At 34.0% G+C, this 13,255-nt stretch overlaps 1 protein-coding gene across 4 annotated transcripts in view; it reads right to left on the reverse strand.

Moving 5' to 3' along the window:
• Window positions 1-208: 208 nt before the first annotated feature.
• The window catches only part of PHTF2 (putative homeodomain transcription factor 2), a 113,077-nt gene continuing 100,030 nt past the window's right edge, over window positions 209-13,255 (reverse strand). For all 4 annotated transcript variants that reach the window (XM_072791405.1, XM_072791406.1, XM_072791407.1 and 1 more), the window contains 6 exons: window positions 13,095-13,226; window positions 10,427-10,513; window positions 6,478-6,633; window positions 5,573-5,668; window positions 3,287-3,412; window positions 209-2,640 (listed from right to left, as the gene is read on the reverse strand). In XM_072791405.1, coding sequence (XP_072647506.1) covers window positions 2,620-2,640; window positions 3,287-3,412; window positions 5,573-5,668; window positions 6,478-6,633; window positions 10,427-10,513; window positions 13,095-13,226 — 618 coding nt within the window. In that variant the 3' untranslated portion in view covers window positions 209-2,619. The remainder of the gene's footprint in view (window positions 2,641-3,286; window positions 3,413-5,572; window positions 5,669-6,477; window positions 6,634-10,426; window positions 10,514-13,094; window positions 13,227-13,255) is intronic.

The raw sequence follows: 13,255 nt of genomic DNA on the forward strand, positions 1-13,255 counted from the left end.
ACCAGCACATGTATTATTATTCTTTCATGTTAAGAATCACAACAAATCTTAAATATCAAGGAGTTTAAAAATACTTATTTCTATTCCCCCCAAATCTAGGAGTTATAACTAAAGTTCATGCTATAGTAAATAAAAAATTATCATAGAAATGTATATGGATTGAAAATGAAAACAAAACAAAAACCAAACAAACAGAAAACACCTCCAGTTTAACACTGTCAGCATAGAATATTTTATTTTAAACTTGCTGTTCAAACTTTCAAATACAACACATGTGGCAAAGAAACAACAGTTAACACACAACATCTGCCACAATTCTATCTTTGAACTGCCTTTTCTATATTATGTGATATGTTACAATTTCTTTCAATTTCTTACATTCATGGTATTCTTAAAGGCAGCAAATGTCAATTTTTCTGCTTTGAAAACATTTCCATTAATGTTATGAAATTGCTTAAAATGACAACTTTTTCCTTTTGGTATTCTACTGCTGCCCATATCAGTGACATAATTCATATTATTTATAGGTTGTTGAGAGGTATACTGTACTTAACAAATCAACTCCCAACTCTAAGTTAAAATGAACTTCAATCCAAAACAAGCATTTTCCTAAATCAGTATACTCAACTACCTTTCTCAAAAATATTTCCATTCTGAAATAAGTTTCTTTTTGTGTGAGATACAATAGTTTTATCTTTTATTCCTAACAGAACTCATGCTGTACTTTTTTTTCTCAAAATATATTTGATATATTCTGTGCAAAATGTTAAGTTCTGTATAGGTATGTACCTTATCTGAAAAAGTTTATAAAATATAATTCCTAAAAACAACCTCAACATTAGACAATAGAGGAAGAAGAAACATATCAAACAAAGCCTAATTTTTCACATGAGAAAATAAGTATGTTCTTAAAGCTCCAGTAATACATTCCTTGAAAAACCTCAGAATGCACTTTGGTCATTATTAAACATATGAGAACATAGGCAAATAAAACAAGTTGCTTTTGTTGTTTTCTACATAAAGAAAATATACCAAACAATGAGGCTGAATTGAGGCTGATCAAAAGGAATGGTAAGAGCAAAGTGATATTATGACATGGCTCTATTCTCTACACATTCCTGATTTTAAGATTATGACTTGGGGATTAAAACTGCACCAATCAAATAAATCATTTACAATTAAATTCCCTAGAACATGGTAGAAAACGTGAGGATATTCAACATGATACACCTTGCACCAAGAAAATTCTATACTGTTTCAAATAAATTCTTTGTTTTAGAAACTAGATACCCAGTTTAAAAAAAATTGCAAAAACATTTCATGTTTCATGTAATTCCTAATATATTCTTGATTGTACAAATATAACAACTTAAAATCAAGGCCCAATGTAAGATATCATCATATTCGCCCTACCTACCTAACATGCCAACATGATAAGTTCTCATTTGGACACTTGGCAAATTGTGTGTGTGTGTGTGTGTGTGTGTGTGTGTGTGTGTGTGTGTAGCATGGGGGAGTAGGTAACTTTCCAGGTTAAAAGCATCTAAAATAGCCCTTATGAAATTGAGGGTAAAGGGGGGTGCACCAGGTTAAGTTTAGAGGATAGAATTTACTGAAGCTCTTTTCTGAAAATCTGGATATAGTTTTATAACTAGCCATCAGAGGAATATTTTATTGGTTCTTAACCTTATTCTTAAGTTGTTCATTTGAGTGTGTATACACTATAGTGTACCATGGGGAAAAATTATTTTACTTGAGTAAACATAACGTACTTTAGTAATATCAATAGGCACTTCACTTGTGAGATGAGTGTATACCTCACTCAAAAGGATACCATATCATGCCCTAGTACACTATAACATATCCCATATAAAGATACGCATTAAAAGTAACAATTTTAAAAAGTGCACATTTTGAGCATGCACAGTTGGAGCTGTGCAAACAGCCCAGTGTTTCAAATAAATACAATTATTACTAGTTAATTTTTATCAAAATATCTTACAGTATGGTAACCATTTACAATTATTGCTCTATTAAGAGTTTTATCATCAAAGAGCACTTGTTGACCTGTTATGTAATACCATATATATTAATACTGAAGGGTGTGTAACTGCAGCTTAATCAGTGTAGATCCTGGCACTGCTCCAAAATAATTCAAGAGAAACCCTGACTGGATCTTGATTTACCAAAGAAGATACTTTCTGTGTTTAGCAGAGTCCAATGCAATATTCCAAAGTCAAAGAAGTTTTCCTCAAGTAAGGCAAGTTCACGGCATTGATGGAGAAACAGTGCTTAGCAATGGCTTCTATTCTCATAATTTGTTATTTTGTCAATTATTTATGAACAATTACCAGGATCTCAAGTATCTGGATATCAGTTTTATCACCCTTGCAACAACTAAAGTACATCGATGCTAAAAATAAAATATAAAGAAAGACTAAAATAAATGTAAAAAACAGTGAACAAGTAAAATAAATATAAGAATTGCACAAGACAGTGTGATGTAAACACTTCAATTTCCCAGCTGAGACTCCTGAAGCAAAGAGTCAGTGACTGCTTTCAGGCAGCTTAGTTGGTACTCTTATTCTGGAAAAGAGGCTACATCTTTTCTCTGAATTGTCATGATTTAATCTTCCACAGCTAATGAAAAGAAAACAGAAGGAGTAACCATTAGAGTCAGTTTTAATACTGCGACTTATTAAATTACATCCCATAATGCTTTTATTTAAATTTCGTTCATAAACAAGTATAGTTCTATTATTTTAAACTCTTTTATCCTTTTTTCTTCAAGAAGAATTCACCTTGAAATTAAAAAAGTGAGAATCAGATTTCCCCTGCTTTCTTTTACTGAGAAGTAGCAGTACACACACACACACACACACACACACACACACACACTTGTTTAATATGAAGAGTCTATACTTTATTCACCAAGAGCTGTGCATATGTTGGAAGATGTATGCATTGCTATCTAGTAAATGACATAACTTTTGGTTAAAAAAAGAAATAGGACTCTTTTTTTCTTTTGTATCACCTCAATTAGATTCAGATTATCTGAGTAAAAATAAATACCTTTAATTATTCTATAAAAGAGTCCTATTTTATATGAATACTCTTCTAAATTAGGAGTTCCATCAGCACTGTAAACCAAGAATTCTTCAAGTACAATATTATCAAAATGACTTCATCACTGTGCATATGAGATCTCACAAGACCGATAAGGTAAAATAAATGTCACAAAATGTAACAGGGCACTAAGAAATAAAAAATACCTGGAAGCTCTTACCTTTAAATTAAATCCAAGCAAGTCACTGATAACACCTGAAACAGCTGACAGGATGACAACCTGGGTGATGTTATAAAGCAGTGGATTCATTGTAAGCCCATATAATCTAAAGGGACTGTCCAATTCCTAGCAGAAGAAAAAAAAAATCATGAGCCCAAAAGTTCATTAAGGATTATCAGTTAAACTAATTCAGGGCAACATACAATAAGAATTTTCAAAAACACTTTCAAAAAAACGGTTACAGATTATGGATATTTTTAGAAAGGATAAACTTGATTAAACTTGTAAGAAGTGAATATATTTTTAGGTTTTCTTTTTTTTTTTTTCAGAAGTGATTTGCACTAAAAGAACTCTATAACCTAAAATTTTAACTCCAATTTCTGTCTTAAATGAATCACTAGTAAAGTATTGGTCTAGTAGCTACCGAGAAGTTTGAAAACATTTTTTAGTATAAGAACAGAAAATGTAAGAGAACAGTATCTTTTTGGAAAAAATTAGAGAAATTTTCTGCATTTAATTATTAAAACATACATAAAACTTTGAGATAATTACTTCTCAAATATTACAAATTGATTGATTCAAAGATTTAATATTCTGTGATTTACTGATTCTCAGATTTAAAGTTATATGGCAAGCCCTGTATTAGGCTCTGGAAAATTAGGATTCAGTCCCTGTGCTGAAGGACCCCTACAGTCTAAAAGACATGCAAATAAATAATTCAACTATGAGCCTCCCATAGAAGAGGTATATATGAAAGGTATGGGCCCTAGAGAAAGGTGCCCCTAAAACTTAGTAGGAGGAGATAACAGATACTCCGTTAGACACATGAGAACACGGCACCTCTGAATTGCTACAGGTTGCTCAGCATTTTAGAGCCCAAGTGCAAGGAAAGAAGTCCTTCAAAAATTTCTAAAACCTGCTACTTAGGTAAGGGTCATTCTTTATGCAGATTGTACTGACAAACTGGCACCAATGGAATTTAATTCGGGGAGAAGTGTATCAAATGTGCAGATGAGAAGGATCACACAAAGTGGAAGCAATGTGGAAGACAGGCTGGAGAGCTGTGCGACTAGAAGCAGGAAGGCACTGAGGGTTCAAAGGATTGAAGCTCAAGTGAGAGACAATGAGGGTCAGACTTAGGGCAGTACTGACAGGGAAGCAGGGATGTACTAGAAGCTATTTGAGAGGATGAATCAATAGACCTCAGAATTTCTGGGCTGTGAAGAGTGAGAGACAGCAAACAATCTATATTAAGTCCCAGGATTCTGAGTAGAGACTATACAACTGTGTATGATCAAAAAGGATCACATTGTTGTGCTTTGTATTTTAGTTATCTCCTATTTCTCTCTACTCTGGGACTGAAGCTGTTCCTAAGTCTCATCCTGTCTAGCACAGTGCTTACACTCTGAAGACACTGCACACTATGCACTAGAAAGCCCACCCACCTCTTCAGAACCTTGTCAATGCCTAAGGTATACTGTGAGGCAGTATACCCAATTAAGACTTTTTAACTGACTGAAGACATAATTGTAATGTTAGGACACAACTAATCTTGTACAATTTTCTGAACACTTATGAACACTTATGAACAACTCTAAGAATTACATTCAATTTGGTAAAGAAATTGAGATTTTAAAAGATATTTCCCTTTTAGGAAAGTATTATACACACTGCAAAGTAGTATTAAAATATTTTATCAAATTTATCAAGGAGTTATTATTTATCAAATTTATTATTTATCAAATTTTATCAAATTTATCAAGGAGTTATGAAATCAAATATTTTGAAATTATATTTTTTGATTGTTACAAAAGTGATCTGAAAATTTAAATGTTTACTAGTGATATATATTTATTATAAGTATTATAATTATTATGTATTACTACTTTTTAAGCTGACTCAGCCCAAGCAGAAGACTGCTCTGAGAAATACAAAATGAGAAAATTTCCAAATTAACATCAAATCCCCCTTTTTGAAGTCTATTTTAAATTCTAGGAGACAAAATTTCCAAAGATGCCAACCTTTAACAATACTTTAAACATTATTAAAGTCTTAAATGTTCAGAAGTTATTAAAATTTTAAAATGAAATGATTTGATTACTTTGGTTAGTTTTACAGTAAAAGTAAAATGTACACAGCATAAGTGTGTTCAAATGTAATTTGGAAACAATCTGGATAAATCATAAAAACCAAACACAAGGTTGGAGCTGCAAACAAAAGACTCCGATATAATGTCAGAATAGCATATCCTACGCTAGCTATATCCATTTTCAATTTTATTTTTACCTTTAGCAGTTTAGTAGCCAGCTTTAAGACATTATTCACTAGTGTCAGTTCCTCTTTTTTGTTAGGTTTCTTCTCCATTTTCAAGTAGAGGTTTATCTTTTTATAAAAAAAAGGAATGAATAGTTAAAAATACTTAAAATTACAATAAATACTCATTTTTAAAAGGAACTGAAATATTAATGGTGGTTCTTTGGTTACTGAGATTACAAATGACATTAATATTCTCTTTCATACTTACTGCATAGTACAAATTTCCTACAATAAACATGTTATTTTATAATAAAACAAGAACTTATTTAAACTTTTTAAATATTAACAAAAGCTGGCAAAAGAAAGGCAAACTGATGTCATTACTTAATAGGTGAAACACTTTCATCCCAGAGTCAAAGCAATCTAAAGTAAGATCTAAGGTAAATCAATTGGTTTGTTTGCCACTCTCCTTCTTCCCTTTAATTGAGCTTCTGTGTTACTCAAAAAGTTTTCACTGGTTGTAAGTTTCTTTGAATAATTTCTATGACAAGGAAGGAAAACACTAAACAAATTCATACAAAATAAAGTTAACCATCAAAATTATTATGCTCTACCTTCCTAATGAATAAAAATTCATACTTATTCAAATACAGCCCTACTACACTGCAAAGCAAACGTATCCTGCTAATGGTTTAAAATTCATCATTTCTAGAAACAGTACTTCCTTCTTGTCAAATAAAAGTGATACAGAAAAACAGCAGATTAGATTTGAAACCTGCATCAAGGCAGGAACACTGCAATCTGCAAGTCCTGCTTTGTAACAGAAAATGCAGACATAACAGGTTCCTAAAAAAATTGACGTAAATGAAAAGATTTTTAGTTTAATATGTAGATTAAAGACATCAATTTATAACAGAATAAACATGCATTCTCACCTGTTCAGTAAGTAATATTGAGGTATTGCTATACTTTTTACTTGTTTCTGACCCAAGGGTAACAAATCTTAGCAGAAAAAGCGTTAACGAGATGCACCAGATCACTAGTTCCCAATTGTAGTGGCAATCAAGGAAGATCTCATGAACATGAAGCAACTAAAGAGTGTATGAAAAAGGCAAGAGGAAGCAGCAATGTGATTAAAGGAATTTCTTTTTAAAAAGAAGTTACACTTTATTTCATACAAACTGATCATGAATGCAGTAGCACATTTTAAAAACACTCCACATTTATTAATAGGGACTATTTCAAACACATAAAATGTATAATATAATCAAAACCCGTGACTAGAGTGGTAGAGAGGGTAGCTGTCGTATTACTAATTTAAATACCCCTAAGGTAATAAATATCATATGTACAATGCTTGCTCTAATTTTTGAAATATACACTTTATCAGATTAGGAACAGTACTTTTCAGAATTAGGAATCTCCACTGAAATTCACCAATTTGGTTTCTGCAGCTGTTGATCCTGAAAGAGCTCAAACCAGATTCAGGGATTTTCTAAATTATAAATCTTTGCAGTCCAGGGATAAACTATATTGGTTATGGCATATTTATTGTTACTAAGTTGCTGGTTTCATCTTGCTACTACTTTGAAGTTAACAAGAAAAATTAGTTCCTATTTCCCATTCTCACACTCTCTCTCTGGCAATTGATACCAAGATCCTGTTAGTCACCTAAAATAAGGAATATTCCCTTTTTCTACCCCCTATTCGCTAGATGTTTCGTGTAGGATTAGAATTAGCTGTTCACTTGAATAATTGGCAAAATTCAACTGTAAAGCCATATGGGTCTACAGGATTTTTGCCAGTGGCAAATTTTAAACTATTGAATCAATACCGTTTTATAGTTACAGGTCTCCTCAGGTTTTCAATTACTTTTTGAGTCAGTTTTAATAAATTATGCACTTGTACAAAATTGTTCACACCTATGGTTTCAACTTTAATGATATAAAGTAACATATATTGTTAGCATTCTTTAAAAAACTTCTCAACTGGGCAGCGTGGGTGGCTCAGCGGTTTAGAGCTGCCTTTGGCTCAGGGCGTGATCGTGGAGACCCGGGATCGAGTCCCACATCAGGCTCCCTGCATGGAGCCTGTTTTTCCCTCTGCCTGTGTCTCTGCCTCTCTCTCTCATGAATAAATAAGTAAAATCTTAAAAAAAAAAAAACCTTCTCAACTGTGCCAGTAGCTTATTAATGCACCTTTTCTTTTTAAATCTTTGTTATTTGCATGTTTTAAAATTTCTAAACACATGAGTTTTTGTGTAGCTGTCACTGTTTTCTACTGTAACTGCATTAGTTGGATCAAAGGGTCTGTATAGTTTCAGCTGAGGATTACTTTATGTCCAAGTACACGGGAAAGTTTTATAAACTGTCCTTATGCCTCAAAAGAAAATGTGTTCTTGGATTCTAGAACAAAATTTTAATATTCTTGTTTACATATATATCTTCATTATATTCTGAAAAAATGTGTTGAGACCTCCCAATGAGGTTTTTTCCTACAATTTCTCACCTTAGTGCTATTAATTTTGGCTATCTATACATACATTTGACGTTATATTACAAGGGAATTATTAGGTCTTCCTGATGAATATCGTCTTTTTTGTCAAGCTTCCCTTTATCCCCCCATTGTACTTAGACTACCGTCCATTTCATCTGATATTAAGGTGAACTCACTGGCTTCCTTTTGGCTAGTATTTGCCTAAGGTATCTTTTTCTATCCTACAATCAAAACCTTTCAGAGTTATTATGTTCTATGTGGCTTTTGTAGATAGGCATAGAAAGGTTTTATATTCATAGGAGTCAGACCTACTACAGGATGTACTTCAGGAACATGGAAATTATACCCAAAAGAAAAGGCGGAGATGCAATAAGGAATTCTGAGTACAGAAATCAGTCTTTTCCTCTTGGGTGCTTTTACGATTTTTCTTTGTTTTTGGTGTTCTGCAGTTTCTCCAAATCATGTCTAAGTGTGGATTTACTTTTATTGCTTCTTCTCTTCCTTGTTGTGCTTTCTAAATCTGAAATTAATGTTTTTCATCAATACAGAAAAACTCTTAGCCACTATCTCTCCAAGTACTGCCCTCCTTCTCCTTCCCATCTGGAACTCCTACTGAGTATTTGTTAGATTTCCCGTATATATGTCTCAATCTCCTTTTCATATTTCCATCTCTTTATCTCCATTCTATATTATGGATCTTCCATCTCTTTCTTTTTAAAGATTTCATTCATTCATTCATTCATTCATTCATTCATTCATTCATTCATTGAGACACAGAGAGAGAGAGAGGCGCAGAGACACAGGCAGAGGGAGAAGCAGGCTCCATGCAGGGAGCCCGACATGGGACTCAATCCCAGGTCTCCAGGATCCCACCCCGGGCTGCAGGCGGCGCTAAACCTCTGCGCCACCAGGGCTGCCTGCCCCCTCTTCCATCTCTCATTCATGGTTTTCAGCTGTCTTCAATTTATTTATTGTTTAGTGTGTTTTAAATGTTAATAACTGTATTTTTCTTTTCTCTGAAGTCCCTCCAGTTCTTTTTCAAATCTGTCTGTCCTTTTTTCCTAGTGTTACCTATGTCTTTATCTTATAGTTCCTATCTGATCAGTCTATTATCTGACATAGCCGGAGATCTAATCCTGCTGTTGGTTGATTAACTCACTCATGGTGGACTGTCTCTTCGCAGTGTTTTGAAACCTGAAGGGGCTTCATCTGTGGAAATCCTAGGAGGCCTAGGTTGAGGTCATATCCCCCCAAGAACAATCTTGGTTTTGCTTCTGCCAAATACCCAGGTATCCAGGAACCTAGGACCACTTTTCTTATTAACTTCTTGATACAGAAGTTACAGAACAAGATCTGTAATGTACATTTTGAACCCGGAAACTACAATAAAGGCAGACCTACAGTTATATATTCTTAGAAGAGAGACCTACTCCCTCCTATTCTTGTCCGAGTCCAGGCAGAGTCAGATGGGCTTTCTTACTGTCCTCTGTGCCGGTGAGCAGACGGTATTTCTTACTTTACCTTCTCACCGGGACTGTAGTTGTTCAAGGGGCAGCATGTATTAGGAGGTATGTAGACTGAGGCCTCATTTTCTGTCCTCTTGGCACAGAATCTCAAGTCTCTAGGATACTAAACTAAGATTGACCATGTAACCTCATCTTATCCAAGGGCTGCCCCAAGCATTAACACATACACTTAATTGCTCTGTTTTTAAATTTTATCCTTAGTTTTGGCCCCTTACTGTCTTATAAACTCAGATATGTATGTAATATGTATATAAAAAAGCTTATATATGTATATTAAAAAGCTGAGGTTTTTTTTTCTCCCTCCTCCCCTCCAGCATTGTACAGTGCTTTAAAGCAGAAGAATCTTCAGGTAATCTAGTATGTCATATTAAAATGGAAGTTTAATTTTATAACCTAGAATATCCTGAGATATTTTGTGCTTCTTGACTAATCTTGGCCAATGAGTTCCTTTTTAGAGCCTGAGGCAGTTAAGTCACAGTGACGATTCAGATATAAAATGAAAGAATTAGTGCTAAATGTGAATAAATCAGAGATTCATGAAAAATGGTCTGAAACAATCCCATAATTCTAGTCACTCATATGTTTGTTTTGGGAAATAAAGATAACCAAGTGAATGGCAGATAAAAACTAATTCCTATACAGTCAATCAACAGACATCTGAGAACACTAGCCACTGTTCATGACATAGAGTTGAATTAGACACATATATTTATTCTATGAAAAAAAACTGGAAAAAAGCCCATTTTAAAACTTATATTACTAGGTGTATAGGTACTTTGCTTGTTTATTAGAAAGCCTTCTGGAGTTAAATAATTATAAATGTGATTATCTAATTTCTACACATTGGAACAAGTCAACTCACCTGGGCACAACAGATAAACACAACTGATATAGTCAACAAGAAAGCAGATGAAACTATTACATCAACTGATCGCTGAGGACCACGACGCTGGGGAAAAAAAAGGGAAAACATTTTTAAATATATTTACTAATTAGCAGCTAATTCCATGCTTTCAATTAAAGTGTTGATCCATCCCTGCAGGTTGATCAAAGCTTACAATGTTGAAAATATACCTAATTTGTCAGATGAATTTAATTACAAAGTGTTACTATTTCCTGAGGATTGGCAATACAGTGTAATGAGGAATATATAGCACAGAATTCACGGCGTAACTTCCACATTTTTCATTTAATTTCAAACAGTCATCATTTATTCAACAAATGTTTCTTGAGCACCTGTTCAGAACGAGGTGCTGTGTTAGGTACTGGAAATAGAGCAGAGAGTGAAATAGACATGGCCCTATCTTCACAGGAGCTAGCAGGGAGCCACACAGCAAGCTTATAACCACAGCTATATGTGATCGGTTGTAATGAGCGCTATTAAAGGAAAGGTAAAGGATGCTTTGAGAAAACTGGTAGGGAATTTGTTGTAAACATGACTTCCTTAGGGAGACCTTTCCAGGCCCGCACTCCTAAGTCTCAATTACGAGTTAGGAAGATCTCCCTAATAAAGTGTTATTCATGCCAAAATAAGATGTCAGGGTATGATGGCACATGGCAGCATTCCTGGCAGAAGGAAGGGCAAGTGAGAGCACAAAACAGGAAAAATACTATCGCATTCAAAGAACTGAAGCGGTCTAGTGTGGCTGGAATGGAGAGAGGAAAGTGCTTCAAAATGAAACAAGAGAGAGAGGCTTTCCTCAAGAGCTAGGTCACGAAGGGAATTACAGGCCTCGTTCAGATTTTGTTCTTTAGCTTAAGAGCAATGGAGAACCTCCAAAAAGTTTTAAGAATTATATGATGAAACTACATTTTGAAAAGATCACTGGTGGCAGACTGAGGAATGTATTGGAAGGAGGAAAGCTGAATGCAGAAAGGCCAGTAACAGGCAACTACAGCTATAAAAAGCAGATGACTGACGGTTTTAATTAGGGTGGCAGATATGGAAACAAAGAAAAGTAAATGGACCCAAGATATATTTTGGAAGTAGAAGGGGTGGGAAATGGTGATAAGTTGGATATTGGAAATGCAAGAGAGGGAAGTAAATATCAAAGATAATTCCTAGGTCTAGGGCTACATGTTTCCCTTGTTGAAATGTAAGCTCCTAAAGGTAAGGACTTTCATGTTATCAGTAGTGGATATTACATGGTTAACATTAAATAGAACAATGTACAAAAGAATGTAACACCAAGTTAGAGTTGATAATGAGGAATTACAGGTGGCTTCTTAGTAAGCCACATAACAAAGATCATATCCATCCCTCCATACGACAGGAAAGTCACACTGAGCAAAATAATCCAAGCCAATTTTTAGCATTTAGCATTTCCCAATGGAGTCTTACAAGTTATATCAATGAAAAGAATAATGCATTTTTTAAACAGAAGGGTAGACAGTGCAAACTTTTTTTTTTTTTACTTCTTTCATTGTTACTTCAAAAAAAAAATAAAGATCTAGGTTTATTAGAGGGTTTCTGGTCTTTGGGTCAACTTTATTTAAGACCTGATTACGTCATGCATAATGAAAATCACTGTGTCTTAATGCAGCAAAGAAATAATCCTCAAAAGAAGTGCTTTCCTAAACCTAATTCAGATGTTTCCCATTTCCCTCCTAAGTTTTTATATCTTACTTCTATAATTAGGAAAGTTATTTAAAAAGATTAAAGGAAAAGAACAGCATGAAAAGAATGACTTAGAATTGCAAGCGAATAGTAATAGACCACTTCAGTGAGGCTAAACTCACCGATTAGTTTTTTTAATTCTTTTTTAAGCAGTGGGCTCCCTCTGCTGGTTTCTGATAACCATTCTAGATAGAAATAAAATCTTTAAGCTTTCTAATGAGTAAATGTGGTGAGATTTATGAAGAAAAGATAAATGTCAAACCTAAAAAAACAAATCATACAGATAAACAAACAACCAGAATCAGACCTATAAATACAAAGAACAGACTGATGGTTGCCAGAGCTAAGGGGGATAGGGATGGTCAAAATGGGTGAAGGGTAGTGGGAGGTACAGGCTTCCAGTCACAGAAAGAATAAGTCCCAGGAATAAATGGCACAGGTTAGGGCACATAGTTTATGGTAACTGTATTAATGCTGTACGGTGACAGGTGGTAGCTACTATACTTGGTGGTAAGAACAGCATAACCTACAGAAAAAGTGAATCACTATGTTGTACACCTGAAACTAACGTAATATTGTATGTCAACTATGCTTCCGTTAAAAAAAATTTAAAAAAAGATACATTTAGAACCATCTGATCTTGGAAAAATCTACCTAAAATGTATTTAAGCCGTTCAGACCTCTGGTGTTTTACTCTAAAGAACAAGTTAAACATTTATTTCGGATTTCTGCATATGGATTAAAAAGAATACTAAGTATGGCCACATAGTACCATGTTAGTACACAGGTAACTATACATTTAGACATAAATACATATTGATAAAAAGACTGAAACTCAAAAAAAAAAAAAAAAAGACTGAAACTCTCAGAGGAAGTTAGCATGTTAACAGTATTTTTATCACCAGCATTCTACCTTAAGATAGGACCGGAGAGAGAGCCACATTTTTATATTCTGTACTTTCTTCAAACGGAAATGAGGAACTTCAGATTTTCGAGCTCTCCTTGCTGATGTTAAATGTCCAAAGAGTTTTGCAAAAAGTAATCGCTAAAAAAGATTAGGATAGGATTAACTTT

Source organism: Canis lupus, chromosome 21, assembly GCF_048164855.1.
Source record: "Canis lupus baileyi chromosome 21, mCanLup2.hap1, whole genome shotgun sequence".
Taxonomy (NCBI): domain Eukaryota; kingdom Metazoa; phylum Chordata; class Mammalia; order Carnivora; family Canidae; genus Canis; species Canis lupus.